Source organism: Echinops telfairi, unplaced genomic scaffold (genome assembly GCF_000313985.2).
Source record: "Echinops telfairi isolate 266 unplaced genomic scaffold, ASM31398v2 ScPeMD7_19;HRSCAF=73, whole genome shotgun sequence".
In the NCBI taxonomy this organism is placed as follows: domain Eukaryota; kingdom Metazoa; phylum Chordata; class Mammalia; order Afrosoricida; family Tenrecidae; genus Echinops; species Echinops telfairi.
Genome location: NW_022103916.1, coordinates 4,439,586 through 4,451,116, shown reverse-complemented (window position 1 = coordinate 4,451,116; position 11,531 = coordinate 4,439,586). Strand labels below are relative to the sequence as shown.

The 11,531-nt window shown below is 52.7% G+C and overlaps 1 protein-coding gene across 3 annotated transcripts in view; it reads left to right on the top strand.

The window, feature by feature from the left end:
* Positions 1-1,031: 1,031 nt before the first annotated feature.
* Positions 1,032-11,531, top strand: part of CCDC120 (coiled-coil domain containing 120) — a 16,296-nt gene continuing 5,796 nt past the window's right edge. For 2 of the 3 annotated variants that reach the window (XM_045288335.1, XM_045288334.1), the window contains exons 1-5: positions 1,032-1,216; positions 9,519-9,624; positions 9,824-9,878; positions 10,070-10,203; positions 11,020-11,160. In XM_045288335.1, the coding sequence (XP_045144270.1) occupies positions 9,866-9,878; positions 10,070-10,203; positions 11,020-11,160 (288 nt within the window). In that variant the 5' untranslated portion in view covers positions 1,032-1,216; positions 9,519-9,624; positions 9,824-9,865. Of the gene's footprint in view, positions 1,217-9,518; positions 9,703-9,823; positions 9,879-10,069; positions 10,204-11,019; positions 11,161-11,531 lie in introns of those variants that run through there. The other variant, XM_004713150.2, reaches the window with a different exon arrangement.

The following is an 11,531-nucleotide window of genomic DNA, read 5'->3' as shown; positions in this document are numbered from 1 at the left end:
GAGAATGGTTTAGAGGGTGTATGGAGTGTGTTTTGGATTGTATAATAGGGGGTAGGTGGTTTGGAAATGCTGTTTGGAGATCAATGTTGGGTGGATTCAAGGTTGGTGGAAGGTGGTTTGGGGAAATAACCTGGGGGCAATGGAGGTTATGCATTCAAATGCTAACGGAAAAGATGCTCATTTAAACCCTGGACGTCCCTATAGGGCAGTTCTACTCTGTCTACAGGGCAGCTATGAGTCGGAATCATCCCTAGAGCAATGAATGTGTTTCTTGTTTGTTTAATGGAGTATGGTTTATGGGTGCAGCGTCAGTATCCATGGAGAATGGATTGGAGGTACTGTTTGGGGGTCAATAGAGACTAATTTGGGGATACAATTTGAAGGCTGAAAATCAGAAAATATTGTTGCTTCTAATACAATCTTGATGTCCATGGAGGGTAATTTAAAGGTACAGCTTGGGATCAATATTGTGTGTAGCCTTGAGGTCCATGGAGAGTGGTGGACGGCACATTTGGAGATGGCATGAGAGTAGCTAGGCTCGTTTGAAGGTGCGGTGGGTATTGTCTGTCAGACAGCAGTTTGGGGTAATGCTTGGGAGTCCCTAGAGAGTGAGTCTAGGTGAAGAGCTCCAGTCTAATCACTGAGAGGGTGTGGCATTGTTGGGGGCTGGACCCAGGCTAGGAAAGGGGTGCTCCTGGGGCGCGCCCAGTTAGGTTCCTACCCCTAACCTGCTTGGCAGCCACCGAGAAGGCGCGTGCGCACGCGGTCCTAGCTAGTTCGCTGTGGGAGCTCCCAGAGAGGGGGGGCGTGAGAGGGGTGGTGGTGGAAATCGAAGGCCTGGGCTTGCGCCTGCGCACTTCGCACCCACCGCTGCTGTGGTCTCGCGCCCCGCCCCTTTCAGCCTTTCCACCGGCTCGCGCTCAGCCGCGAAGGAGGTGGTGCCGCCGGGAGGCCGGGAGCCCAGGGACTCCAGTTAAAGGCAGGGGTGGGGGGGGGGAGGGTGTTCACCCCCGGCCGTGGAGCTAGCGCTTCCCTCCCATCCTCCTCGTACCCTCCATCTGCCCCCCGCCGCGCGCGCGGCCCAGGAGGAGGGCGCGGAAGGGGAATAAGCGCGCGCCCGAGGACGAGCGAGGGACCGCGAAGGAGGGGTGCCCCCATCACCCCCCTTCCCCGGCCTCCACCATCCAAGCCTTCGCCGTGGGTTCGACGACCCTGAGTGAGTAACAACTCCTGCCTGGCGTGGAAGGGAGGGAGCAGGGTGGGGCGAGGGCCAGGGAAACGCTGATGGCAGACATACCTGCGTACCTGCGCGAGCGCACCCACCACCTCTGACCCTGTGTTCTCACGCTAGGACTCCTGCCTGAGCGAACCTCAGTTGTTGTTGTTGTTTTTAACCTCGAACCTTGGTCAGCCATTAGTCCAGGACCTGGTCATATTCTGGTTTAACGTACTCTTAACCCATTTTATCTTCTTAAACCCCAAACCCATCCGGACCTGGCCTCCGGATGCTTGGCCCGACCCCATAGTCCTGTGTGACTTCATACCACTTCTGAAGCTCATCATACCCAGTCCTGATGCCTAACGCTGACCCCAGTTGCTGCCCGATGCTTGACCTGTTTTGGGGTTTCGGGAAACCCCTGTCCAGTCTCTGTGACCCTTCCTAGTGGTGTCCTATTCTGTTGGCCTCTAACCTGATCCATTTCTGCCCAGATGTCTGACCTCCGTACTTTTCCCCCATCCCATCTCCTGACTCCCATCTCTGTCCTGGCTCACCACCATTGGAATGCCCCCCTGTCTTCTGCCCAGTGCCTTCTGGCCCCATCCCATTCTGTTTGCGTCTTTTCCTGTCACTAACCTTCAATCTGAACCTGCCCCTTTCCTTGACCACTGTCTTGCCCTGCCCTTTCTCATGTCTTCTGACTCCTGTTCTGTACTGCTCCTGATCCTGCCCTCCAGTTTTGTCCCTTTTTCCTTTGTCTCTGATCTGCCTCCAGCCTCCCTCCATCGCATTCCCTGGCCAGTGTCCTGTCTCATTCCCTGCCTTGCTTCTTAGCCCCTAACCAGATCTTGACAAGATTCGGTCTTGTCTCCCACATGCTTTCCTCAGCTTGTCCCAACCTGGGGCCCCTGTTCTCCCCCTTTACCATGCCCTTCCACTCTGTTCAGCATTCCTAACTTCTTCACACCCACTTTCCATCCCCTTAAGAATAGGAGTTCCCTTATATCTGGCTCCTGAACGTGGGGGGTTCCTTGTTCCCAGAACCTTAGAAGTACAACCCAAGTATTGCTGTTCTTAAAAGGGCAGTGGACTTCCATTCTGCCTACGCCATATCCTACAGTTGCTTAACAGTAACCCTATGGGGCTGATGGGGGTTTTTTTATGTGAACTTCCCCGACCCTGTGATCTCACACAGAGCTTGCATTTCTCTACCCCAGGAGGGTATGGAATGGTTCTTATGTGCCTGCCGCCCTTCCTCAAGTATGAAAGAACACCTGAATTATTCAGTGGCTCTCTGGGAGTTCTGGGTCATGTTTCAGCCTTGTGGGGGGGCGGGGGGAAGCTACCCAACGTCAGGGGGTGAGGGAGTATGTGGGGGTAGTGGACCTAGGATATGTTTGATTCTTCCAGGACGTGTCCCTTGGTCTTGGTTCTGTTATTTGTAAGCTCGGCTTTCTTGGCCTGGGAGAAAAAAGTCCATTCTGGCATCAGGACTTGGTTGGGGAAAGGATGGGAGCAGAAGTTTGACCCTCACTCCTTCTCTCTTGGCAATAATCACAATCAGTCTCTGTGCTAGTCTACCCCACTTCTGTGGGGTAGGTCTGTGTGTGTGTGTGGGGGGGGCAGCCACTGGATGTTAGAATGAGGTTCATCAGGTAGTAATTATAACAACAACAATATTACTATGAGGATTCCTTGCTGTCTGAATATCCTGGATTCTGAAGATGGACAGGGAGGATTTGGATGGTGAGAGAGTAATGTGTTACTCAGCTACATTTTGTTCCTGTATTTCTCATAGGAAATCCTGTATTTCTCATAGTGAGGATTTGCATAATGACGGCTGTCAGACCCATTTCACTGATCCCCAAATGGTTGTCCTACCTATTAAGAACAATCCCACCTCCACAGGCATTCCTCACTGTCCTATTAAGTCCTCGCTCAGACAATAAAAGATACCAAGTTATCTGAAAGTATTTTACAAAGTAGGTAGAGAGGGTTCTGATAAGGATAAGGAATCTAACTCACAAATGTATTCCAATTAATCCACTTTCCTAAGATGCAGTTGTAAGACTTGGGAGAGCTAAGGAGAGCGCCGTGATTCTGTGTTTCCTGGGTGAGTAAGGAAAGCTCAGTGTGTGGAATACCAACTGTATCTCAGATATGTCTCTAAATCCATTCAGTTGCCAAATTTGAAGAGTGGGAGTTCAAACAAGTTATCTGAATGTATTGGGTTCTAGTATTTTTTCTTCTTCTATCGAGTAGGGGGAGGTTAAGTAATGTGAGAACACAGCCCTGTATCAAATTTATCTGGGGTGCAAGTAGGAATGGTTACTCATGTCTGAGTAACAAGTATGGAGAGCATGAAGGTCGAGGGACACCACACCATCTGAAAAATGTATCTAAATCCGTCTGGTTCCCGAGTTTTGATAATGAGAGTGTGCACAAGATATCTGAGGGAAAATAGCTCTCTTTCAAGTTGATCTGTGAGGGCTCAAAAAGAAAAATGTATCTGAATGTAGCCAGCTGATAGATTCCTGGGTTCACACAGGGCCGAATACTTGCCATTGAAACCACCACCAAGTACTGCGTTCTCACTGTGTGCCAGGCCCTGCCCTCTACAAGTGCTAAATGTATTAACACATCGGATGCAATCAACAACCCTGTGTACTATTATCATCATCCCCATTCTTAAAATGAGGACATTGAGGCGCAGAAAGATTACTCAACTTGTCTGAACAGTCACCTAGCCAGTCTCTAGCGGGAGCTAGATTGAATCCCACCACTTTGTAGCCAAGTAGGGTCACCTGAGGCTCAGGACCTGGCTAGCTAGGGTGGGACCTGTATCTTGCCCCGCCTTCCATGCTGTTAAATCATGGACCAGGCAGTGATGTGGGCGGGTGACCATGCCCCGCCTGCGTGCCTGGCCCCAAACGTTTGGTTACCTGCTTTCCTCCAGCCTCTGCACGAGCTCATCTCTGTGTAAGTTTATTATTATTATTATTTTTGTAAGTTTATTATTTTACTATTAACAGTCATTAATGGCATACCTTGGTGGCTTAGTAGGGCATGTGTGTGGCTATTAATGGCAAAGTCAGCAGTTCAAGTCCACCAGGCACACTGTGGGAGAAGGAAGAGGCTCTCTGTTCCTGTGAAGATTTACAGCCTCCGAAACCAGAGGAAGCAGCTCTCCTCTGTCCTGTAGGCTTGTTAAGGATCAGAATCCCCGAGATGGCAGCGGGTGGGTGGGTGGCGGCATAGGGTGAGTTTCCTCGGACTTTGAGATGCTTTCCAAAGTGACTTTGGCTTCTCTTATAGCCCCCTTTCACCCACTTTACAGATAAAGGAACCCGCAGCCTCGACTCGAGAGTGAACCTACATTGCCAGACACTTCTCTTGTCCTTCTTGGCTCAGATTTTGTAAACATCTCTCTTGCCAACAGAGGCCATAGCTGAGAGGAAACTCCCCACTAACACCTAATTGCCCACCTAGGAGTCAGTCTCCACCGGCCCAGCAGTGCAGGAAGGAAAAGGAGAGGGTTGGGGGTGGATGAAAGGGGCCTTTGTGTCCCTTGCTGGAAACCTCACGCCCAGGAAGAAAGGTGGGCAGAATGGTGGGAGGCATCCATTAACGCTCATGTGGAGAGAGCTCACAAACTCGAGCTCAGAACTCAGGCCTAAGTCTGGCCCACCCTCCAAGGGAGGAGGGAGTTGGCCCCACTCTGCTCTTTCACATAACGGCATGGGCTACTGCAGGGCCCTGGGTTGGGCCTAGGTCCCGAGGTCACAGAGCAGATGGTCCCAAATCTAACACCAGACACATGGTGTGTGCTGCAGCAGGCCTGGAGCCCAGGTGGTGCTGGGGAGCAGGGCTGTGGGGGCGGTGAGAAATCCCTCCCACATAGGCACTCAGAGCCAATTTCCTTATCTGGCATGAAGTTAACTCCTGGTCAGAAGGACCTGGGGGAGACCCCTAACCTGGATATGAAAAAGCCTGAGCCCCTTTCCCCTTTCTTGCTGGAAAAGCCTGTTTGCTTCCACCCCAGGGCCCAGTCCCCTGTCCCTCTGCATTTTGATGCTATCTGTTTTTATGTCCTTGTGATCTGAATCCATCCTGTTTACCTTCCCAAGCCTCAGCTCCCATGTCTATAAAATTCCATGAAGAGCCTGGGTCTGTGTCTTCCAGCTTTATAGGGACCGAACCAAAACCAAACCCACTGCCATCGGGTTGATTCCGGCTCATAGTGACCCTATAGGGCAGATATACAGAACTGCCCCCATAGGGTTTCTGAATCTATCAATCTTTATAGGAGCAGACAGCCTCATCTTTCTCCTGAGGTCTTCAGGGTGAAAACTAATAAATAAGCACGCTGCCACTGACTTGATTCTGCCGCACGCACGTTCCCCCCTATAGTACAGGGTAGAACTACCTCTGGCTTTTCGAGACTGTAACTCTTTAGAGGAGTGGAAATCCTCATCTTTCTCCTGAGGAGCAGCTGGAGGTTTTGAACTGCTGATCCTGCAGTTCACAGCCCAGTGCGTAACCATTAAAGTGTATCCAAGTGTTTTCATAGAGTGTAAATTGTAGTCAGTTTACTGTGTGATTTCTTCAGGAGCTGCAGAAAGTGAGAAGATCTTAAGACCTGGCTTCACCGTAGAAAGATCAGGGGGTGGGGAGGCCAGGGGAAGAAAAAAAAGAAAGATCAACCTCTGTCCTTAGCTTGGGGAACAGTCCCTCTGCTGAGAGGGGGAATTGCCCCGTGACCGTCCACCGCCCTTGCCTTGCCCTGAAGGAAAGTGTAGGGGCCTCAGGAATGCTATATGCACTGCCAAGAACCACACACTCCATTCATTCTCAAGGTCACCCATGTGCTTCTCAACTCCTCAGCCCTCCGTCTCTCTGCTCCTCGTGGGTGGGCAGTATCTGCTCTTTGGGGAGTTGAGGTAGTTGGAGAGGCAGTTCCACTCCCATAACCCTTAGCTCTCCCTTCCCAGGAGGTGGAGCCCTGGGGTACAGTAGGTCAATGGCCAGCTGCTAAAGGAAAGATCAGCGGTTCAGACCCACGAGTCCCTCTCCTCCAGAAAAATGTGCCAGTCTGCTTCTGTAAGGATGACGCCATTGCAAATCCTAGGAGACAGTTCTACTCTGCTCTAGAGGGCCTCTATGGTTCCGAATCCACTCAATGACAATAGGTTTTTATCTCCCAGCTAGATGTATCGGGATATACAGGGAGTTCCAGGTTGCTGTCTTAGCCATGCTGGGCACCCTGAGGAGACACGGCCCCAGAGATGGCCTTAGCCAGGGTGGCAGGCAGCAAAGGGTTAAAAAGTGTGTGGGCTGGCCCAGTCCCAGGCCAGGTAGGCTGGGCCGGTCCCTAGTGGGAGGTGGCTGAGGTATCCAGCAGGCACTGCCATTAGCCACCACCAGCTAAGCCAAGACCTGGACTTGAGAGGACTATTTGCTTGAGGGACCTGAGGCCCCTACAACACCCCTCTGGTAGTGGTGAGCACCTGGGCACTGTGGGTAGTCGGGGGGAGGGCCTTGGGAGGTCTGGCTGGGGTGAACTGAAGTTCCCAGCAAGTCAACACTGCAGAGCATGAGGGAGTCAGGAGCAGGGAGGGGGTTAGTGATAGTAGCTTGAAACCAAAATGTCTGATTTCCTTGTCTGGCTTAAAGCCAATTTCTGGTCAGAAATGGACGAGGGAGAAGGATGAGGAAAGGTCTCGGTAGGATTCCAAGGACTAGAAGGATGAGTCTCCCTGCTCCACTCCCGCCTTCTCTACTTCCCTTCTTCCGCTCCTAACCCAGGGCCCAGACCCCCTGGAAAGCCCAGCCTGGCCTATTGGGAAACCATTTCCAGGTGCCTGCCTGTCTGCGCACCTGCCTGCTCCGCCCGCGTTTGTTCACTTACGTGTGGAGGAAGGTGGGCACTGTGAGAAGGTGGGGCATAGTCCCTGACATTGGGGATTTGTATTTGCTCCAGTGGTGGCAGGGTGTGACAAGGGGGTCCCATTGAGGGTGTTGGGTGCCACCCAGGTGAGGTGTCTTGGTTGTAAACAATTATTACAGCCAGGAATTTCTTTCTCAGCTATGGTGTCAGAAGGACAGACCTGAAAAACCTGCTGGGCCCGCTTCTGGGTGTGTGTGTGGGTGCCCTGTGCAGCTCTCTTGCCGTAGCCCATCCCTGGGATGGGACAGGGCCACAGGGTCACCAATGAGAAGATCCAGGGGCTAGCATGGGTGTGTGTTTGAGGAGGGGGTTGCTAGGATCCCCAAGTTCTCACTATCTCTGGGTGGGGAGCGGGCAGGCCGGGCACCTTTGGTAGGGCAGATGGCAGGTGAGAGGAGGCCAAGGTTTAGAAGCTGTATGTGGTGGTGTGGGCGTTGACCCTGTATCTGGCCTGCCCAGTGACCCTGTGATTCAGCTCTTAGCTATGTCCCTGAGGTCAGATTGGCAGGGTGGAGCGGGGGTTCCTGTCTGAGCCCTGTGTTGACTTCCAGGGTGCCCTGAACTACCTGGGGTGAAAAGTTTCAGACAGACACTGTGGGTTGCAGGACCAATCCTGGCAAACAGACCTATGGGGCCGGAGTTGAAAGTCTCTCAAATGCAAACAAGGGCTGGAGAATTGGGAGCTTCAGGGGCCCAGGAGCAGAGAGGGCCGGGGCTGGTGCCTCCAGGAAGCACAATTGTACTGGGAAATGGTTTGTTTATTTTTTTCTGAGTCAGTCAGAATGCCCCTGGTACCTGGATTTGCCAAAAGGCTTTAGGAACTCACCGTTACCCCTAAGGTTAAAAACAAAAATCACTATTTCAAAGCAGGGGTGCAGACCACATCGGCGTGTGTTTAAAAGGACTACAGAGAGAGCCTTGAAGCCTCACCTCCTTGGTTGCCTGGCCACCATGTCATGACACACTTTGCATTCTGAGTGCGTGGAGTCGGCCCTCTGTGGGTCCCTGAGGTCAAGCCAGTTGCCTGCAGCAGAGGTCAGGCCCGTTGCTGGGGAGGTGACGTAACCTGGCTACATAGCTGAGGGCTGTCCAGGATGTACAGGGAGGGAGCAAACTCCAGAGGTGGTGACACAAGCAGGGTTGGCAGCCCAACAGAGCATCGGAGGCAGAGGATGGGGCCAGAAGGGGCTGGTTTGTTATCTTCAGTTGTGGCTTTTGGCTCTCACAAATCCCAGTAGAGTACGTTCCCTAAGCTAGGGCTGGAGGGGCCAATGAAAATGATCTTTTGGCTATACCAGGACTATGCTGGGACAGATCTGCATACCCACAGAACTGGGCTTGAGCCCTAGCTCTGCCGCCTCTTCATTCGTTTATTTGATCATTTCTTCATTCCGCTGGCAGACATTGACTGGGCACTTGCTCTGTAGTACAGCAGCACTCAAGGTGCTGGAGATGCTGAAGAAAACAGGACAGACGTGTTTCCTGTCCTTGGGGATACATGGGGAAGGCACCATAAGTCCAAGAATGACAAGTGAGGACCACGGGTTGGGGTGGGAAGAGCACTCCAGCCATTAACCACAGCCTGAGCCTGCGGGACCTGGGAATTGATAAGGAAGATGGCGGGTCCTGAACTGCTCTAGTGAGGGAGAGTGCTGAACCAGCAGGGGTGGGGGCCTCAGTGTGTGGTCTTGGGTAAGTTATTTTACTACTCTGTGCATTACTCTCATCTTTACATCGGGGTCATAATCATCAGAGAACTATACCATCACAGGATGGTTGTGAAGATGAAATGTGGCTGAGTGGTGTAGGCCTCTTGCCCTTGGTAGCGTAGTGGTTTCATGTTGGGCCACGATCCACAAGGTCAGTAGTTCCAAGCCACCAGCTGCTCCATAGGAGAAAGATAAGGCTTTCTACTCCCTTAAAGAATTACAGTCTTGGAACCCAACAGAGGCAGTTCTATCCTCTCCTATGGGTTTGCTCTAAGTCGGCATCGACTTGACGGCAATGAGTGGCGGTGTGGGTAAGAAAAAAGACAAAACCATTGGGTCAGTAAGAATTGACTGTGAAGGCACCTAGAACGAGCCACCACAACAGTGGTGTCATGGGCTTTTAGTCACAAGGCTGGAGGTTCAAACCTACCAGCTGCTCTGAGGCATTTTGAGCCTGTAAAGGTTTACAGCCTTCGAAACCCACAGGGGCAGTTGTGCTCTGCTCTATAGGGTACTTCTGAGTTCGATGGCATTGGGTGATGGGTGGTATTGAACTGTGCCAGGTATCAGGTACACTGGAGCTTAGTGAATGTGCTGTTGTTACAGTTGGTTACATCTGCCCCCATTAATTCTCCCTCCCCAGGCAAAACTCCTGGTTGGCTGTGTGGCCCATGGGCCTCTGAGGAGGCGTCGTGAGTCTGCCAAGCTCTCCGTTTGCTGTGCTCCCACTCAATGGGAAGGGACACAAGGTACCAGGGCCAACACCATTCTGGGGTGACCCTGTTGTGTCCTGACATTGAAACAAATTCTGAGGGCAGATCCAGTAGGCGAGTGGGCTTTAATGCTCCCCACCGTCCCAGGCGGGGTGTGGGAAGACGGGTGGGGGGGGCAGGGGGAGGGGCTCTCCTGTAATGTGTCTCCTTAATGGCTCCTGCGCTTCATTGCCAGGACTTGTCCAGCCAGCGGCCACAGACTCTTAACAGCACCAGGATGGAAGTCAAAGGTCAGCTGATCAGCTTTCCCACCTGCACTGCCCTAGGTCCACGGCTGATTCCCCCTCCATCTGTCACCTCCGCTGCTCTGAGCCATGACCTGCCTGATGAGGAAGGGAGTTTCCTGCCCCACCCCACCCCCCACCCCGCTGCTCCAGGAGGCTCTGACTGTCCCACTGACCTTTGCTATCTCTGTGTCCAGCTGCCCTGTTTGGAGAGGCTGCCCCCCAGGTAAAGTCAGAGCGTCTACGGGGACTGCTTGACCGGCAGCGAGTCCTGCAGGAGACCCTGACCCTAAAATTGCAGGAGCTCCGGAAAGTGTGTCTCCAGGAGGCGGTGAGTGTTTGGCCCCAGGGCTGGAGGGAGCTAGGGAGCCCTGGGTAGACAGGCTGGGGTAGCGATGGTAGATTCCCTCATCACAGCTCAGCCTAGAGATCTTAGAATCAATAGTGCAGGCCCCCCATTCCTTGTCTACAGTCGTGAAATTCAAAACCCTCAACAACAAAAAAGTTCTTCCAAAACGTGGCAGCCAAGCCTGACCTGACTGAAACAGAGGGATTTATAGTTTCTCTTTACCCATCTTAGTGCCAATGGCCACGCAGCTTGACAGACAGAACGATGTAGTGTGGGCTTTCAGTGAAGGACCCTGGCAGTGCAGTGGTTAATGAGCCAGCTGCTAAGCCCAAGGTCGGTGGTTCCAACCTGCCAGCCCCTCTGAGGGCAAAAGAGCTGGCGGTCTGCCTCCATAAAGAGTACAGCCTTGGAAACCTTGTGGGCCAATTTGACTCTGGTTTGGTGTGATGGTTTGGTGTGAATGCCCCAAGTAATAACTCGGCTCCGAGCATGCAGCCCCACACCCTAGTAGGGATGTTAAGTGATGACAATATGTAGGCTGTGTTGCCTTTGTAAACATTTTTGGATTCCAAACCAAATCTCTGCATCCTTCTCATCCCCACCGTCCCAGAGATGTGGGCCATTAAGGGTCCAAGTCTCCACTGCATGGGGGTCATAGTGGGAGGAGGAAGAGAACAAGCATGTGCCAAGCAGGGCCAGGCCCCTAGGAGGCTCTCTGTAAATGTGGGGGGGTCACTACTGCTTCGCCCCTTCCCTCAGCTAACCCTTGGTCGTCTCTGATTCTTGCCCCCTACCCAGGAGCTAACTGGCCAGCTTCCCCCTGAGTGTCCCCTGGAACCTGGTGAGCGGCCCCAGTTGGTCCGAAGGAGGCCACCTGCAGCCCGCACCTACCCTCCCTCGCACCCCAACCCAGCACGCCACGCTTTGTGCTCTGCTGAGGTGAGCAGACTTGGAGAACAAGGTGGTATGGAGGGAGGGGGACAGGTGTAGAGGAAGAGGAGCCAGGAGACCAACCACAGTCCCAGTTCCAGGGGGTTTGAGTCCAGGACAGGAGAGGCTAAGATAAGAAAGAAAAGAAAGGTAAACAAGCGGCCATCTAGCTCAGAAGCAACAAAGCCCACATGGAAGAAGCACACCAGCCTGTGCGATCATGACGAGGTGTCGAAGGGATCAGGTATCAGGCATCATCAGAACCAAAAATCTTATCATAATGAATGAGGGGGCAGTGCGGAGTAGAGACCCAAAGCCCATTTGTAGGCCACTGGAGATCCCCTTACAGAAGGGTCTCGGGGAGGAGACATGTCAGTCAG